The 17,593-nt window shown below is 40.4% G+C and overlaps 1 protein-coding gene across 1 annotated transcript in view; it reads left to right on the top strand.

Annotated features, from left to right (window-relative positions):
• Window positions 1-16,739, top strand: part of LOC131366674 (protocadherin Fat 3) — a 49,982-nt gene extending 33,243 nt beyond the window's left edge. Inside the window, exons 22-29 of the mRNA XM_058411320.1 lie at window positions 770-927; window positions 1,576-2,038; window positions 3,139-3,292; window positions 4,051-4,766; window positions 5,492-5,581; window positions 6,392-6,451; window positions 11,962-12,027; window positions 13,904-16,739. Coding sequence (XP_058267303.1) covers window positions 770-927; window positions 1,576-2,038; window positions 3,139-3,292; window positions 4,051-4,766; window positions 5,492-5,581; window positions 6,392-6,451; window positions 11,962-12,027; window positions 13,904-14,397 — 2,201 coding nt within the window. The 3' untranslated portion in view covers window positions 14,398-16,739. The remainder of the gene's footprint in view (window positions 1-769; window positions 928-1,575; window positions 2,039-3,138; window positions 3,293-4,050; window positions 4,767-5,491; window positions 5,582-6,391; window positions 6,452-11,961; window positions 12,028-13,903) is intronic.
• The last annotated feature ends 854 nt before the right edge of the window (window positions 16,740-17,593 follow it).

Below are 17,593 nucleotides of genomic sequence, written 5' to 3'. Positions count from 1 at the left end.
ATGGAAGCACAAGATTTTCTATAATGCCTTTATATGCTGTGTCTTTATGATTTCCCTTCACTGGAACTATTCCACATGACAATGCTACATGCACAAAGTGACATCCATTAATATGTGGTTTGGAAGAATTCAACTGGCCTGCACAAATTCCTTCCTCAACTCTTCTGAAAAACCTTTGGGATGATTTGGAAAGTATTCTGCTTGCTAGGTCTCCTCATCTGACATCAGTGTTCCATTAGCCTAAATAGGCACAAATCCCCAAGCAACATTTAGGATAAATTATGTGAAAATCCTTCCCAGAAGAATGGAGGCTAGAGGCAACAAAGAAAGCACCAAATACGTATTAATGCCATGGTTTTGGAATATGATGTTCAATAAGCACATACTGTATGGGTGTCACAGTCAAGTGTTCACATACTTTTGGCCATATAGTGTATTTTAATTTATTTATCAGTGTTTCCTGAATGTTCTCTTTTTAGTCATTTATAGCACAATCACATTATGTGAGTACATCCCACTAAAAAGTAAGCACATCACCTCCAATTAGCTTTGGTTGTCTTTGAAACAAGACTATAATCTTATCAGTGGTATGGGAATAAATTTGAAAGGGCTCAGAGTTATGTACGTAAGATATTTGGCATTGTGCAGTATGTAGCAGTGACTGGTGTCTGTGTGTGTGTGTGTGTGTGCGTGTGTGTGTGTGTGTGCGTGTGTGTGCGCAATTCTGCTTTCCTGAGGCTTGTTTGTCTTTTGCTGATGTGTTCTGCAGGTCAGACGTCTCTAAGTTTTTCAGGGAACAGCTATATTAAGTACAGAGTGACTGCCAGCAGTAAGGATCAGGGTATGAAGGTCGGTCTGAAGATCAGAACCTTTCAGAACAGAGGAGTCATAATGTACAGACTTACTGCGCCCTGTCACATGCTAAAGGTAAACACAAGCACACACTTTAATTAAATTCTCAAATTAAAACACTTTAATTTAATTTAATTAAATGTAAACTTAAACCTCTACTGTATATCATTATACCATTTTACATTAATGCAATCTGCACCAAGTCTTTGCAGTGTTTTCATAGTTTCTTTATAGTTTTTTTTTTTTTTTTTAGAGATTTTTTTTATTTATAGGGTTATACCTACAAAAAACGGGATGTGGTAGCTTAGGGGTTAAGGTGTTGGCTTGCTGATCGGAAGGTTGTGAGTTTGAATCCCAAGTCCACCAAGCTTCCCCTAGGCAAGGTCCTTAACCCTCAGTTGTATAAAATGAGATAAAAATGTAAGTTGCTCTGGATAAGGGGGTCTGCCCAATGCTGTAAATGTAAGAAAAACTCTATCTTTGTGGGGGTTTCTGTTACAAAATAATAATGCTTAAATTATGTTTACCCCCAAACGTACTGACCACTTATGTTTTTCTTTATAATGATGCAAACAAAGTCAAATTTAGTGAAACATCTGGACAAATCAATACAACTGCATTTAGGATTCTGATGGCTTATCACACTACCATCTAGAATGTGCTTTCTGCAATGCCTACTCAGCTATTTCATCTCACTCACACTCTGTCATACTGTTCATTCAGATTGAGGAAGGGCGCCTCTGGTTCCAGTTGGACTGTACAAATAGCCTGGATGTGCTGGGCATCTCTGGGCATGCCATAAATGATGGTGCGTGGCATGCTGTGGCCCTGGATCTGACTTACAACTATACACTGCTCTCACTGGATGACAGCTATGTAGAGCGCTGGCATGATGCCCAGGTCCCTGTTCATCTTTGGCCACATGGCACCAATAGTTCACTGTTTTTTGGGGCCCAGGTGACACAGAGTGGTGGGCTCAGGCACTCCCGGCCATATGATGGTTTCCAGGGCTGCCTGAGTGCTGTAACACTGAATGGCAATGAGCTGCCACTACAGACTAAGAGGAACCGCTATGGTGAATTAACAGCCATCAGTGGGGTGAAGATGGGCTGCATGCTGTACCCTAACCCTTGCCTTGGGGCATTGTGCCAGAACGGTGCCACCTGCAATAGCCTGCTCTCCGGAGGTAAAATATGTAGAAAAGTGTGTCATTTAATAGCTCTAAAAGGTTTTGGTTTGTGATATTCATTTTTTAGGTTCGGTAGTAGTGGATTAAATTGAACACACATTTCCTGTGAACTGACAAAAGTTCTTAGGTGAGAAATAAACAAGATTTAGTCAATAAATAAATTATTAACAATTCCTATCTAATCTAATTTAATAGTCTAATCTAATAATCTAATTATTAACTATTTATATCTAAAAGTGAAACCCCATTTGCTGATTTTTGAGCAATTCACCCATGATAACATTTAAAAATCAAAACAAATTAGAACAAATGGCATTTCATCTAAAATCAGTTAAAATATATTACAAAACAAATATCATGAATGTATCCTAAACCTATTAAGGAAAAAAAAGATTTTAGAATTGACCTCTGTAAGCATAGGGATAATAATAAAAGATTAAAACAAGCTCTAATCAAGGGCTCTACAGGGGCACAACAAAACGCATTCTCCCTAATGACATTGTGCCCACATCTCCCATAGCCAGGAGTCTAAGAGACCAATAAATGTCAGTGCTCTTGGTGTGGGGAGGTTGGTAGTGACAGGGGCATTTATAAGCATATGTGTGTCGAAGAGGCCAGTTCACACTTTCTTCTGATGTTAAATGCTGCAGTGGAAGCTTTCAGGCAGTAAGATGTGATCAAAGCATGAAACTAAATGGGATTTTGTACAATTATATACATCTTTTGAATTTTTATTCAAGAACATGTGATAGGGCACTGGTGGCTCAGTGGTAGGTTTCTCGCCTACCATGTGGAAGGTCTGGGTTTGATTCCCAGCCTGTGCCCAAACCCTAGCCACTAGATGCAGTGCTAGTCCCAAGCCTGGATAAAAATGGGGAGGGTTGTGTCAGGAAGGGCATCTGGCATAAGACCTGTGCTAAGTTGTTTTGACCCCTCACCTGCAGGGAGCAGCTGAAAGATCAACAACATTTGAGAACGTGATAAAATTGATGTGTTGTATTCGGTGATTTGGTTAAGTAATTGTATTTAATGTTAATAACTGACTGATGAAAGATTGCTTGTCATAATTGCTGTTCTTCATGGGCATGGTCCCTCAGCATTTTCCTGCAGCTGCCCACCACAGTACACTGGTATGCTCTGTGAGACGGAGGTCTCATCTTGTGTCCCCACACCATGTCGGAATAGAGGAGAGTGTAAAGCTGTGGGCAGCACTTTCCTTTGTGGCTGCCCAAAAGGCTTCACCGGACTCATGTAAGACTCATCTTTGAGTAATCAAACCGTACCTTTACACAGACAGCACACACACACACACGCACACACACACACACACACACTCTCTCTCTCTCTCTCTCTCTCTCTCTCTCTCAGACATCCACTGAATACAAATGCCTCATTGTATTTTAATTTGTGATTGGTCATGTAACAGTTATTCTTAATTAAGTCCCGCATAATGTCATTATGGCTGGTTATAATTATTGATGGATATTACAGTAATTAGGGCCATGTGGGACTGCTTTTATAATAAGTCACAGTCTGTGGGCTTTGTAGAAAAAGCTCTTCCATAAGAGGGCAGCATTGCTGTGCAAAAGTAAGGAAATGCTTTTCATCTCACAAGTCACAAAGCAAAATTCTCAGTCAGGTGTTCAATCTTATTTAATGCACACACACACACACACACACAAATATATAATAACTTTATTTAACACAATACTACAGTTATCTGCCAGTTTAGTTTTACAGATTGTGTGTGATTAAAAGCTGCAATTTTAAAGCTAAAATTAAGGGTTTTAAAGTCTTGTGAATGCAGTCTCAATAAAATATAACATTTTTCACATCTTCTACATGGCTTTTAAACTGTATGGTCAGCTTATAAATTGCTTATATGATTAGAAATTCTCTTAATCATGAATAACTTAAAGAAAATATTACCCTTGGTCTCGTTATACAAAAATGACAATTGTGAAAGAGCAAAATGACTCACTGATTAACGACTCTCTGAATTAACACAGATGCGATGAGGATGTGAACGAGTGTGAGCGGGAGGAGTGTGAGAATGGCGGCACTTGTGTGAACACATTCGGTGGATTCTACTGCAACTGCACAGCTGGCTTCGAGGGCCAGTTCTGTGGGCAGCCATCAACAGGTGTAGTAGGAACACAGGCCGAGATCTTGTCCTACATTGGCCCTGCGGAAGTGATTGGCATTGGTGTTTTGCTTTTCGTGGTGTTTGTGCTTCTCGTGCTGCTGGCTGTTTTCCATAAGAAGCTGCTACGCAAGGACTGGGTGAGCGCTGAGTCAGCAGGGATCTCCACAGAGAATGGCTATCCTCTACGTGAAATGTGTGCAGGTGCCGAGGGCACTGGAGGACCTCCGCAGGTTATGGTGCGCCCTACTGCTTACACAGCACCTCGGTGTCAGGGCGAGAAAACAGCAGAAAAGCATGCTCTGGCCACCGTCTCTTGCCCACCCCCAATGGCTACATTTCAGATAACGTCACACAATCTAGGCATATCTAGAAGAGGAGTGGCTGTGTGTAGCGTTGCTCCAAATCTGCCCTCGTTGTTGCCTAACTTCCCTCTCTGCAAACCTCCTTGGGAGGATGATGACGAAGAAGATGATGATGATGATGAAAATGAGAATGAAGAATATGAAGCTCAGGCGCTAAAATGGCAAGACAGAAACATCTGTCATCGGGCAGATGGACAGGAAATGGACACAAAATGGGGTAAAGAGATCACATGAATATGTACACTTCACACACATATATTTGACCCTCACTTCGCATAGATAAAGAAAATCTTTTAATAATTGAAAAAGAGAATAAAAAGCTTTGTTTTAAGAGCAAGTGAAGAAATAATGAAATCCTTTATCATCTAGCTCCACTAATGAATCAGAAGCGCACAAAATTACATTAGAGGCATTACGTTTACTGGTTCCTTGCCAAAATAATAATATGATGATTTCTCCTGCTTCATACTGTCATGTTTTATAGTCTTTTTTGGTCTTGGGTTTTTAGAATAAATTTTATTTTATATAACTGTTACATGCTGCTAGTCTATGAGGTGCTGCTATAAACTGAGCAAAAATTGCGCTAACCACTATATGAAATATTGTTGTGCATAAACTGAAATTATGGCAAAGCAATTAGTAGATTTGGATGTGAAATTTGATTAAGATTTCTTTACATAGCCGAGAGCACAAAGACATAATATAAATAGTGTGTGTAGTCTAGCTAAGAGACAGATTTTCTGTGTTTACAGTGTTTACTTGTGTTTTATTAAGTAAGGAATAAAATATGCAGAAGCATACGACAGTAAAGCAATAACTAGGTCTAGGAGCATATCATCAAACAGTGTGTGTGTGTGTGTGTAAGACACATAAGCATAAACAGTTCAGTAAAAACACTTGTAGTCTAATTTGTCTGTGTGTATAACTTCTACTCCTCTGTAGAGTCCAATAGTACAACAGAAGAGGCCTCTTGTTTTTCAGATAGCAGTACAAGTGAAGCTCATTCTGTTAGATCTGACTTCTGTGATGACGGTGAGGCTACATTCAGCATATCAACTATACATCTTCTGTAGTAAACCCCATTCATACCAGTTCCCATCAAACCCACCACATTAGCCTTTATCAACTTCCTGTAGACATTGTAGGTACATATGATGCCAACAAAGCTGCCTTAAAACAATTACATCTTAATGAAATTGACATGTTCCACCTGCCATTTATGTGCTAATAATCACAGCAACTATTGCAGCAAGTAAGGTTAAGTGTAGAAAGCAAACAGGTGTTCTATTGAACAACTTCACTGTACTGCAAAAATGTTGTAGCTCTCAGCACCGGTGTTGAGAATACATACAATTCTATTTAGCTTTATCTGTATAATGTTTTTAAGAATAGATATCACAAAGCAACTTTACAGAAATCTAAATTTAGATTTAGGTCTCTACTGAGCAAGGCAAAGGTGACACTGTTGAAGGAAAACAAACCTCCATGTGGGATCAGTCATAGCAGAAGAATGTGCGTCACAAGTACACAAAGCTCCAAGCACAAAGGATAGTAGAGCATTAAGATGACTCACAGCCTAACCTCAACCCTAACTCAACATTATATTCATTAATTATTCTGTCAATTAGGGTGAACTATACTGATATTTCAGTCAATAGTAGAGGATCAGTGGTAATACTGTTTGGAAAAACAAGCAGTCATAGCATGGCTCCTGATTAAATGTAAATCATAACATGTTTATCCTGGCTAGCTGACAAATCTACTAGGGTGTAATAAATTATTTAAAGTCCTTTATTTGATTTGTTTGTGTTTGATTTGTTGTTTGCTTAAACCTCAAATTAGCTTCCATTGTGACAGTGATACGGCGGGTCAATGATGCAGTGGACAACGCTGAAAAAGAAGGTATGATGATATCTATTTTTTGACTGCTGTCTTTTCATTTTAATAATATATAAATATTAGTAATACAACACCTGCTGTATATCAATAAGTTCAGCAGTCAGGGTGTAACACAATAGCAGTATCTCTTAATTGAGAAACTGTTATTTAGGGTATTATTGTTTGTTTGTTTATTTATTTATTTATTTATTTAAAGACACATTAACAGAATCTATTCTAAAACTGTGACACACTTACAGTGTGCTTCCAGAAAGTCAAAATGGAAGGAGTGTTTTAAGACACATTTTATTATATTTCCTGTATGCTTTTCTGAGAGTGTTTTATTTTAATACTTTTGTAGCAGGGTCATTTAAAGATTTAATTCAAGAATAACAAAAACGTCCATTGAAAATACAAGCTTTAAAATATATAAAGTAAAATAGTAAAATGATAACATAAAATGATAAATGAATAATTAAATGATTACTTTTGTGGAGAAACAGCTAAGATATGTAGCTCTATGCACCACTTTTGATAATCCAAAAAACAGCAAGGCAGAAGGCAGGTCAACAAAACAGGCACAAAGTCCAAAAAACCAGAAAACAAAGTCAGAATGGCTAACAAATCCAATAAGGGCAAGGACAAAGAGCAATAAATCCAGGTAAAAGAGCAAATGGTCCTACACAAGGAAACACAGTCAGTGTGGCAAACAAATCCAATAAGGGCAAAGACAAAATGCAATAAATCCAAAAAACATATACTCATATACAATGCCAAAGATACAATGTCAAAACAAATGGCTTGGTATGTAGTAGAACTAACGATACTTCCCGTTGATTAGTGGCGTGTGCACTGTTTAAATGTCTGTAGATGTGGAAGGGGCCCTTGCTTGGGATGGGTTGAGGAGGGAGGCATGGAACATGGGTGAAATATGATAGCTGGCTGGCAGTTGGACTTGGGAAGTCACAGGGTTAACCTGATGAGAGATGCAAGATCGGGGATGTGGTGGCTCAAGTGGTTATGGCTCTGGGTCACTGATCGGCAGGTTGGGGGTTCGAGCCCCAGCGCTGCTAAGCTACCACTCTTGGGTCCTTAACCCTCCCTACTCCAGGGGTGCCATATCATAGCTGACCCTGGCTTCCTAATAAGCTGGGATATGTGTGGTGGTGACTTAAGTAGTTAAGGTTTTGGGTCATTGACCTGAATATTGGGGTTCAAGCCCCAGCACTGCCAAGTTGCCACAGTTGGGCCCTTGAGCAAGGTGCTTAACCCTCTCTGCTCCAGGGGTGCTGTATCATGGATATGTGAAGAAAGAATTTCACTGTGACAAATAAAGGCTTAGTTTTCAACAAGGTAGTCTCAGGCAGAGATTCTTTGTGGGTTGATACGATGGGTGTGAACGTCTCCTATGGTTTGCCTGGATGCGCTGGCTGCGTACTGTTCTTTGAATGCGCACAAGGGCGCTCGCCCAGACTTCTCTACTACACCGGAACCAGTCATTGATGGCAAGGACATCTGACGGTTCCTGACCAGTGGAACAAAGGTGGCTGGCATCCAAGCACGCACTGGAGTTAGGCTAATGATTTGCAGGTGAGGGAGTTCTGGGCAAACTAGGCCAATGAAAGAAACTTACTCCAATGTTGCTGCTCTCTACTGCAATATGTCCATAGATAGCAGATCATGAGCACATACACTGCAGGTCTCCATGTACCGTTTAGTGTCAACAGCTAGTGAGGGCCACCAGAAGGCATTCTGGAGAAGCTGTGTGGTTCGTTGGAAGCCTGGGTAGCTGGAACTTGGTAAGCTGTAAGAACCCATTCCATGGTGTGTTGCCTGAGGGCATTGGGAACATATTGTAGCATGGGAGGACACGCAGGGGGTGGCAGTTCATAGCATTGGGCTTGAATTATTTCCTCCACTAGGTGCCAGCGTAGGTCTGCCTCCCTGTGTGCGGTGTAGTACAGCAATACGTGTGACATCACTATCGTATGTGATCACAAGGTCTCTCTCTCTACCTGGCCACACCCCCTCCCCTCCAGAACATATGTAACATCACATAACATCCCAGTGAACATATGGGATCACTGCGGCAGTTGGTCGAAGGCCTATTGCACTGTTCCAGGCAAGGGAACCTTTTTCGGTTTTCCACAAAGTAAGGCTGTGAGGGGGGCGGCCACAGTACTATAGTTCTGGATGAACCTCCTATAAAAATTTGCAAACCCAAGGAACCTTGGTAACTCCTTGACACTGGTAGGTTTTGGCCATTCTGTGACAGCACTCACCTTACTATTGTCCATCTGTACCCCTTGCTCGCTGATGACATATCCCAAGAAGGTAATCGTGTGCTTGTGGAATTCACTTTTTTCAGCTTTAGCAAGCAAGTTGTTCTGTAGGAGTCTGCTCAGCACTGAACGCACATGTACTACATGCTCTTTGGAAGTTTGTAAGTAAATTAAAATATCATGTATGTACACAATTACATACTGGTTGAGGAGGTCTTTGAAGACCTTGTTAACAAATGACCACTGGCAGTCAGGAACACCGTCTTCCATTCGAGGAGGTGACAAGGAGTGTGGTTTCCTCTACGTGGAAAAGTCCTGTCTGTAGCATGAGGGTAACAGTTTGGTGAGTGGTGAGGCCGTCTCCTATGGGTTGATTGTCCACCGCAGTTATCCTCAGGGGAACTGTGCAGGTGGTGGTCAGGAGGTGGAGCTCCTCAATCTGCTGGCGGTGGATAAGATTGACGGCCAACCCCTAGTCTACTAGGGCTGAGACAGAGTGGGTGCTATTAACATGAGGTACAATGCTCAGCGTAAATGAGTACACCCCCTTTAAAACAGTAACATTTTTAACAATATTTCAATGAACACAAAAACAATTTCCAAATGTTGACAAGACTAAGTTTATTACAACATCTGTTTAACTTATAACTGGAAGTAAGGTTAATAATATAACTTAGATACACATTTTTCAGTTTTACTCAAATTAGTGTGATGCAAAAATGAGTACACCCCACAACAAAAACTACTACATCTAGTACTTTGTATGGCCTCCATGATTTTTAATGACAGCACCAAGTCTTCTAGGCATGGAATGATCAAGTTGGCGACATTTTGCAACATCTATCTTTTTCCATTCTTCAATAATGACCTCTTTTAGAGACTGGGAGTGATGCTCAACTTGTCTCTTCAAAATTCCCCATAGGTGTTCGATTGGGTTCAGATCAGGAGACATACTTGGCTACTGAATCACTTTCACCCTGTTCTTCTTCAGAAATCCAACAGTGACCTTAGATGTGTGTTTAGGATCATTGTCATGCTGGAAAAGTGCATGACGACCAAGGGCACGGAGTGAGAGATTCATGATGCCGTCAATGAAATGCAGCTCCCTGACACCAGCAGCACTCATGCAGCCCCACATAAGGACACTGCCACCACCATGTTTCACTGTAGGCGCCATGCATTTTTCTTTGTATTCCTCACCTTTGCGACGCCATACAGTTTTGAAGCCATCAGTTCCAAAAACATTTATCTTGGTCTCATCACTCCAGAGTATAGAGTCCCAGTAGTCTTCCTCTTTGTCAGCATGGGCCCTGGCAAACTCTAGTTGGGCTTTTTTGTGCCTGGACTTTAGGAGAGGCTTCTTTCGTGGACGGCAGTCACCCCAGTTTGGCTTTCTACTTCTTTAGATAACTGCAGTGAACTTGCATGCCGATTTTCTTCACCCCTTCTCATCAGTAGACACTCCTGTCAAGGTGTTAACTTCCGTGGACGACCTGGACATTTTTGTGAGATGGTTGCAGTTCCATCTTTGTAAAATTTTTGTACCACTTTTGCTACAGTATTCTGACTGATAAGTAAGGCTTTGCTGATCTTCTTGTAGCCTTCAACTTTCTGGTGTAAAGTAATTATTTTCTTTCTCAGGTCTTGTGACATTTCTATTCTACATGGTGCCATTGCTGACAGCATGAAATGGGAAGGGGTTTTCTTTAAGTAACACCCTTTTGTAGTCAACTATTTAGCTTTGCTCCAGAGACTTTCAGTGGGGTGTACTCATTTTTGCATCACCTAATTACCTAATTTGAGTAAAACTGACAATTTTGTTCTCTAAGTTGTATTATTAACCTTACTTTCATGTTATAAGTTAAACAGATGTTATATAAAACTTAGTCTTGTCAACATTTTGAAGATTGTTTTTGTGTATATTGAGATACTGCTTAAAATGTTACTTTTTAAATGAGTACAAGGGGGTGTACTCATTTACTCTGAGCACTGTATTTGTACAGGAAAACAGAAACTGAAAGGAAACTGAAAGGCTCATCTTGGGGCTTTGAATGGTTGGTCTCTCAGGGCAGGCAGAGCAGCGAAGTCCTGCCTGACTGTAGTAGAAACACAGTTGGAGGTGCAATCGGCACTGGCATTCCTCTGGAAAAAAACTCTTGTCACTGTGGGAGCTCGATGAGGTCAGTTTTGGAGCAGATTGTCCAAACGAACGGCCATTGCAATGTACTGGTTTAGAGTGGTCTCCTCATCCCTACCAGTGAGCTCAGCCTGAAGAGAAGGATTTAGGCTCTTGTGGAAATTGGCCTTCAGTGCAGGGTCATTTCACACACTCTGGGCTGCTATGGTCCTGAACTTGACCGTGTAATCAGCCGCCGAATTGGGGCCCTGGCATAGCTGGAGAAGCTGGGTCGATATGTAATGGCCCCCTGGAGGATATTCAAAAACGTCCCGAATGAGCTGCATGAAGTGGCTGTAGGAAGCTCGAACTTGAAATGGGCATATGGTACTTGTGAGTTCAATAGGTCGCGTAGTTTATTTCAAAATCTCTAAACTCCCACCCCACCCTCAGTTTTGTTTTAAAGTGCGCTGTATATTACTCTTCAAAGGGCATTTTTAAAAATAAATTCTATATTTTCTATTTTACTATATTAGCATGTTGATGGGGAATTTTTTTTTAAACATTATATTTATTACAATATTATAGCAAATATATCTGTAGTTTGTTCATTTATAGCCCATATTAAGTAATAGGTCACATTTTTTATTTAAAACAAAAATAAAAAAAATTCAAAAAAGTTCTTAGATGTTACTGTATGTTGTATGTATGTCTGTAAGAGAGACAGAAGAACTGTAGAAAGTTTTTCCAGAAGCCTGGAGCAACCTTGCAGCAGATTTTCTTAGAAAACTACACCTTAGGGAATTTATGGAGTTTAAAATGTAGATACATCAAGTTTTTAGTTCAGTTGTTTTGCTGTTTAGTTTTAGTACTTGCTCAATGTAAAAATTATTTTGCAATTCAGTATTTTTCAAAGGCAGTCTTGCAGAATTCCATTAGCTGTTCCGAATGGCTTTTGCACAGTACTGTACATACAGTATTATTTCCTGTGTGTGAAGTAATTTCAGTTAAAAAAGTATTTTGATGCTTTTTTAAAATCAGTTTATCAAATGTTTTATATAATCATTTTGTTACAGTATTGTTTCATTTATTACAATTTGTCTGTTGCATTTTGTTTCTTTTCTGTTTGATTACAGTTAATCCAAATCTCCATCAAGTGGATCAAACATGCATTGAATACGTCAAAGAATACTTTGTCAATTGTAAGCTGCCTGCTTTGTAATAAACAATTTAGTTGCAATAACTTTATATAATGGTTTATAGAAGTGATCAAATTATAAATACTTGATCAAAATTGTTATTAAATTCTAAATACTTACAAATTCTAAATAGGAGGTTTTTAATGATAATGTAACAAACAGGAGACACCGTCTGAAGTGGGGATCGAACCCCAATCTCTGTGGTAGTCACAAGCTCCCATGGGCAGTTTAGCATACCCACATGCAGGACAAATTAAAGCGCTGCTTTAATAACATAACTCAAAACATAACTAAACACAGGACGCTGGACAAATAAAACATGATTAACAAAATATAACGATAACATGGGAACCTGGAACATAACAGCGCTTGACCAAACAAACAACAAAAACCAACAAACAATGACCGATGATGGGGATAGATATAAAAGCGCTGATATATATTGGATAAAGCATTAGGGTAAATGGGGACCTGGCAGGAAAGCAGAACAATAGGAGGGGTGTGGCACAAAACATGTTAGGACTACACAAACAAAAAAGCAGGCTATGATGAATCACCTGCCAGCACCCCCTCTGCTGGTCTGGCAGGGAACTGTCCCAGTAGCTCCTGACATAGTCCCCCCTCTAAGGCGTGGCTCCAGAAGTGCCCCCAGCTTAACTGAGCGAATGCCCCAGGAGTGAGCAAGAGGTATAGCAAGGTGTAAAGAGGAGAAGCGAGGAACACTGTAACCAATAAACAGGATCGCAAGTAATGTCCTCAGCCAAGCCTGGGGGGCAGAGAGACATCCTATATGGACAGTAGGGGGGAAGCGTCTCCCCTCGGGTTGCCGAGTGGCATCCTTCATGGAACCAAGAAGTGGAGCGGCATCCTTGGCTAGCAAGACGGCAGAACCACGCTTCCAGTAGGGTCCAATAAAATTGGAAGTGCCCTCCATCAAACATGGTGCTGAGCGACGTCCTCCATGGAACCATAAGTGCAGCAGCATCATCGGGTGAAACAGAAGTGGAGGCACATTCTTGAAGAAACGGGGCAGAGAAACCCGCATCCACCGCCAAATCAGCCAGTCCATGACAAGTCCTTAAAAAAAAACAGGAAACTCACTGGGTGATCCTGCTGAGGCTTCAAAGTGATCAGTCACTCTGTAACAAACAAGAGACACCACCCAAAGCAGGGATTGAACACAGATCTCCCTGGTAGTCACAAGCTCCCGCGCACAGTTTAGCAGACCCACATGTAGGGTAAATTAAAGCGCTGCTTTATTAACATAACTTAAAACAAAACTAACACAGGACAAATAAAACATGATTAACAAAATATAAGATAATAGGGCATAATTTAGGAACATAATAGGGCCTGACTAAACAAACAAAAACCAACAAACAATGACTGATGAAGACAGATACAAAAGGGCTGATATATATAGGACAGAACATTAGGGTAATTGGGGACAACAATACAGGGGAACAACAGGAGGGGTGTGGCACAAAACTCATGGAGACTACACAGACAAAAAAGCAGGCTATGACGAATCACCTGCCAGCACCCCTTATGGTTGTCTGGCAGGGAACTGTCCCAGTAGCTCCTAACAGGTAAACAGTAAACAAATAAATCCTACTAAATTACCTACTAAAATCCATCCATCCAGTTTTGTACCACACAGTATACCACAAAGATATTTTGAAATATCTTAATGCAACAAATCAACCACTTTGTAATGAATGGGCAAACCTTGATTGTGTAAACATTGCACAATATCAAATAAGTCTGTTGAGCAACTTTTTTTTAAATCTATACTCGTTTTGCTACATGTAAAGCTCCACAGATACACTACACAGCCAAATGAAAGTTTTAATAATAACAGTCTTTCTCTGTCCTGCAGCATACCACTGGGAGGCTACAGAGTGGACTGCTGACACCTTAATAACAGACCTGGAACCCACTAACAGACAGCACTCTCCAACTCCTCCTCCTTTACCAGCTCCTCTTGCCCTTACCCCCAAACGACTTGGTGGTAGTGTCCGTCTAGGTGGCAGTACACATTCCTTGGAGACCAGCTACCCCTTACGTAGATATGAAGGCCACAGAGACTTCTACTCATCCCTATCTAGGAAGTGTCCTGTCCCTGTGTGTGAGGAGTGCCAGGATGAGGAGAGTCTTCCCCAAAGGAGCTATAACGAGGGGATAGCCAATGCTTCCTGCTATCAATCTAACCTTACGGAAGAAAGGCTTCATGTCTGGAAAGACTCCCATTCCTTCGGCAGTCATAGGGAGATCAGCAGACTTGGGGACAGATGGTCATTTGGAGCTAAGTGCTCACACAGTAATCAGCACAGCCCATCTATGCCTGAAGCTGATCAGTATAAACACTACTAGCTGCAATGACAGCCTAGACCTATGGCTCTGTGTGGACACTGCCATAAGCTGGCCAAGCTGGCATCAAAACTGCTGTTAATGTGCATGGGCCAAAAAAATCAATCAATACCTTTTCACAAATACACTATTATGGAATAGTCACACTGTATTACTGGCAATGTGTGGACTCTTAAAATCAAGCAGTGGGAAAGTATATAGCAGATTAAATTGTAATGTCTACCAGTACTCATATGATATATAAACAGATGACTATATTAGAAATTTAAATCATATGCATCATTCAAAGACTTGCATATACCATATCTGTTGTCACCCCATATGAACAGCGAGAATGAAAGTTATTCTGTTCTTTTGTGCTTTTACATTTCATTCTCTTGGTATGCTGTCAGTGTCTGAATCACACTATAATTTGTTTACTTGTGATGTTAATTCTATTAAAGAACAGCATTGTGCCTCTATTCCCTCCATCTGATGTGACCAGTGACTATAGGCATTTAAAACAGACATAAATGAAAAAAATAGTAATATATAATAATTGTAATATGGCATTCCTGACCTGCAGTGAGTCAACCTGACATTCCTGTAAAAGTAATTGGCAGTCAGCATTTTGTCAGTTGTGTGATTTTGGAATTGCACACATATGCCATACATCAGCTTCAGTATGTCAAACTTCATCATCTCCCAACTTTAGGCACACAAGAAAACCTGCTAGAGACTGACAGCACAGAGAAAGAATAAAAGCATGAGAGAGTAAAATCAAACAATATTCAGAGAGAGAGGAAAGGTAGTACTGTAAAAAAAAAACGGAGTGGTGGTTTTTCCTCTTGCTGAAGCTAAGGAAAAACTCCTCTTTCCTCTTTCCTTATGCTAGTGAATGAAAGTCATCTGATTTATCCCTGTTGTTGGATTTTACTCAGTTGTGAGTAATGTAAATCACTTTTAATTTGTATTGGGCTTTTAACTGTGACAAAGCAGCCTTAAAGAAACCTAATTAGCAGAGGTGATTTCAGCACCAGATTCTAAATAGCTAAACTGATACTGCTGGAGCTTCTCAACCCAGCATATGTATCCTTAGGGAGTCTGTTTCTTGAGCCACCTTTCTCAGGCTCAAATTCAAGCCAGAGATTTACATTTTCCAACTAAGCGCTAGCTGAGCAGGGCGAAGGAGGCAATGGTTATACCTCTTGTTTGAGCTTTGCAGCACTGCTTCCACCTTTGTGTAGAGCAGGCTAAGGCTCTCACATGTTAGAAAGCATCCTATGTGAAACTATGTTGATGCCAGAAACAGTATGTTCACTGAGTGTGAGTTTGTGTGTCTGAGACATGGTACAAGCATTTCTTATGAAGGGTAGTGTTGGGCCATGCACCACAATGTGTAATTAATCACCACCCCAAGGATGTCTCTAAAGATGTGTCTTGTTTTTTGGAAGCAGTTGAAGGTTGAGATGAGGCTACAAGAGAGTCTTGTTTAGCAGAATATCCTCGCATGTGAGACAAATGCTCTTAGGGTGCATGGGAACTTGTAATTAGCCCTGGTGGAGGTGTAGGTTGGAAAATGTGGTAGAGAGGTGAAGCTCTTGAAATATGTGGTAGAGAGGAGTCGTCAGGAACACTTGTTCAGGATGAACATCTTATATACACTGACCAGGCATAACATTATGAGCAGTGACAGGTGAAGTGAATAACACTGATGATCTCCTCATCATGGCACCTGTTAGTGGGTGGGATATATTAGGCAGCAAGTGAACGTTTTGTCTTCAGAGTTGATGTGTTAGAAGCAGGAAAAATGGGCCAAATTGTGATGGCTAGACCACTGGATCAGAACATCTCCAAAACTGCAGCTTTTGTGGGGTGTTCCCGGTCTGCAGTGGTCAGTACCTATCAAAAGCATCCTGTATGGAGTCCCATGAAGGCCCCACGTCGCAACTTACAGGGCTTAAAGGATCTGCAGCTAATATCTAGTGCCAGATAGCACAGCACACCTTCAGGGATCTGGTGGAGTCCATGCCTCGATGGGTCAGGGCTGTTTTGGAAGGAAAAGGGGAACCAACACATCATTAGGCAGGTGGTCATAATGTTATGCCTGATCGATGTATCTTCACTGGCTAGATGATGCCTACCTCCAGCAACTTCTGAAGGGCCACAAAACGTTGTTGTGCAGCATGAAGGAAGTCTTAAAGCAGAGACTCAAATAGGGGTTGGTGATTGATTCCTGTGGGGAAGTCCAGTAAAAAGAGCCCACTGGTGCTGCTATAAGTTGTAGGTGCTCCACATGTGTGACGTGATATTGAGCCACAACTTTAAAATGATGGTGAGTCTATAAGGCCAGTAATTGGGAAGTGGTGCAAGACTATGTGGACTGCTAAAAATATATATATATATATATATATTTGTAGCACATGGGTTGTTTCATAAATATGCAATGCAATTGTTAAGGCACCCTACAGGTCAAAATAATTATAAAGTGAGGAATCATTTATCTCTTTTATGATTAATAATTAACACAAACACAGAAGCATTAAACACTTACTATAATAGTGTAGCCTCTCACAATAGGTTCTGCTTTAAAACTATTTTCTTTCCTGCACATACACATTTATTGTAGCCATTGTGACAAATGTACGCATGTTTGTCTATGTTCTAAATGTTCGGTTGTCAGGATGAAAAACGTGTGTGTCAGAATGTTTTACAACAATGAATTACAACAATATGTATTCTTAACAAGCCTAATCTTCTGTAGTAAATATTACAGAATAAGAAGTAAACATACTGTTTATGTTCTCTTACTCTTTGCTGATTTAAGTTTCTACAGGAAATTTATAGTGTTGACGCACAAATGCTGATTGTGTTATCTTTCAAACTTACACTGTAGATGAAATTATTGGAAATATTGTTAAATAAACAACATTGTTATTATGGTTATTATTCATTTTTTATTATTGTTGTTGTTATAAACGTATATATATTTATGTTATCTGTCCTTCTTAATGGGGTTAAGGTCTGGACTCTAGTGGCCAATCCATGTGTGGAAATGATTTCTCATGCTCCCTGATCCACTCTTTCACAATTTCAGTCGGATGAATCCTGGCACTGTCATTTTGGAAGGTTAATCTTCTATCTTCCATCAAACCATTGATGGAAAAACCTGCTCATTCAGTATATTCAGGCAGTCAGCTGACCTCATTGTTGGGCATAT

This window comes from Hemibagrus wyckioides, linkage group LG16 (assembly GCF_019097595.1).
Source record: "Hemibagrus wyckioides isolate EC202008001 linkage group LG16, SWU_Hwy_1.0, whole genome shotgun sequence".
Classification (NCBI taxonomy): Eukaryota; Metazoa; Chordata; class Actinopteri; order Siluriformes; family Bagridae; genus Hemibagrus; species Hemibagrus wyckioides.
Note: the sequence above shows the minus strand (reverse complement) of the source record. Positions and strands in the feature narration are given on the sequence as shown.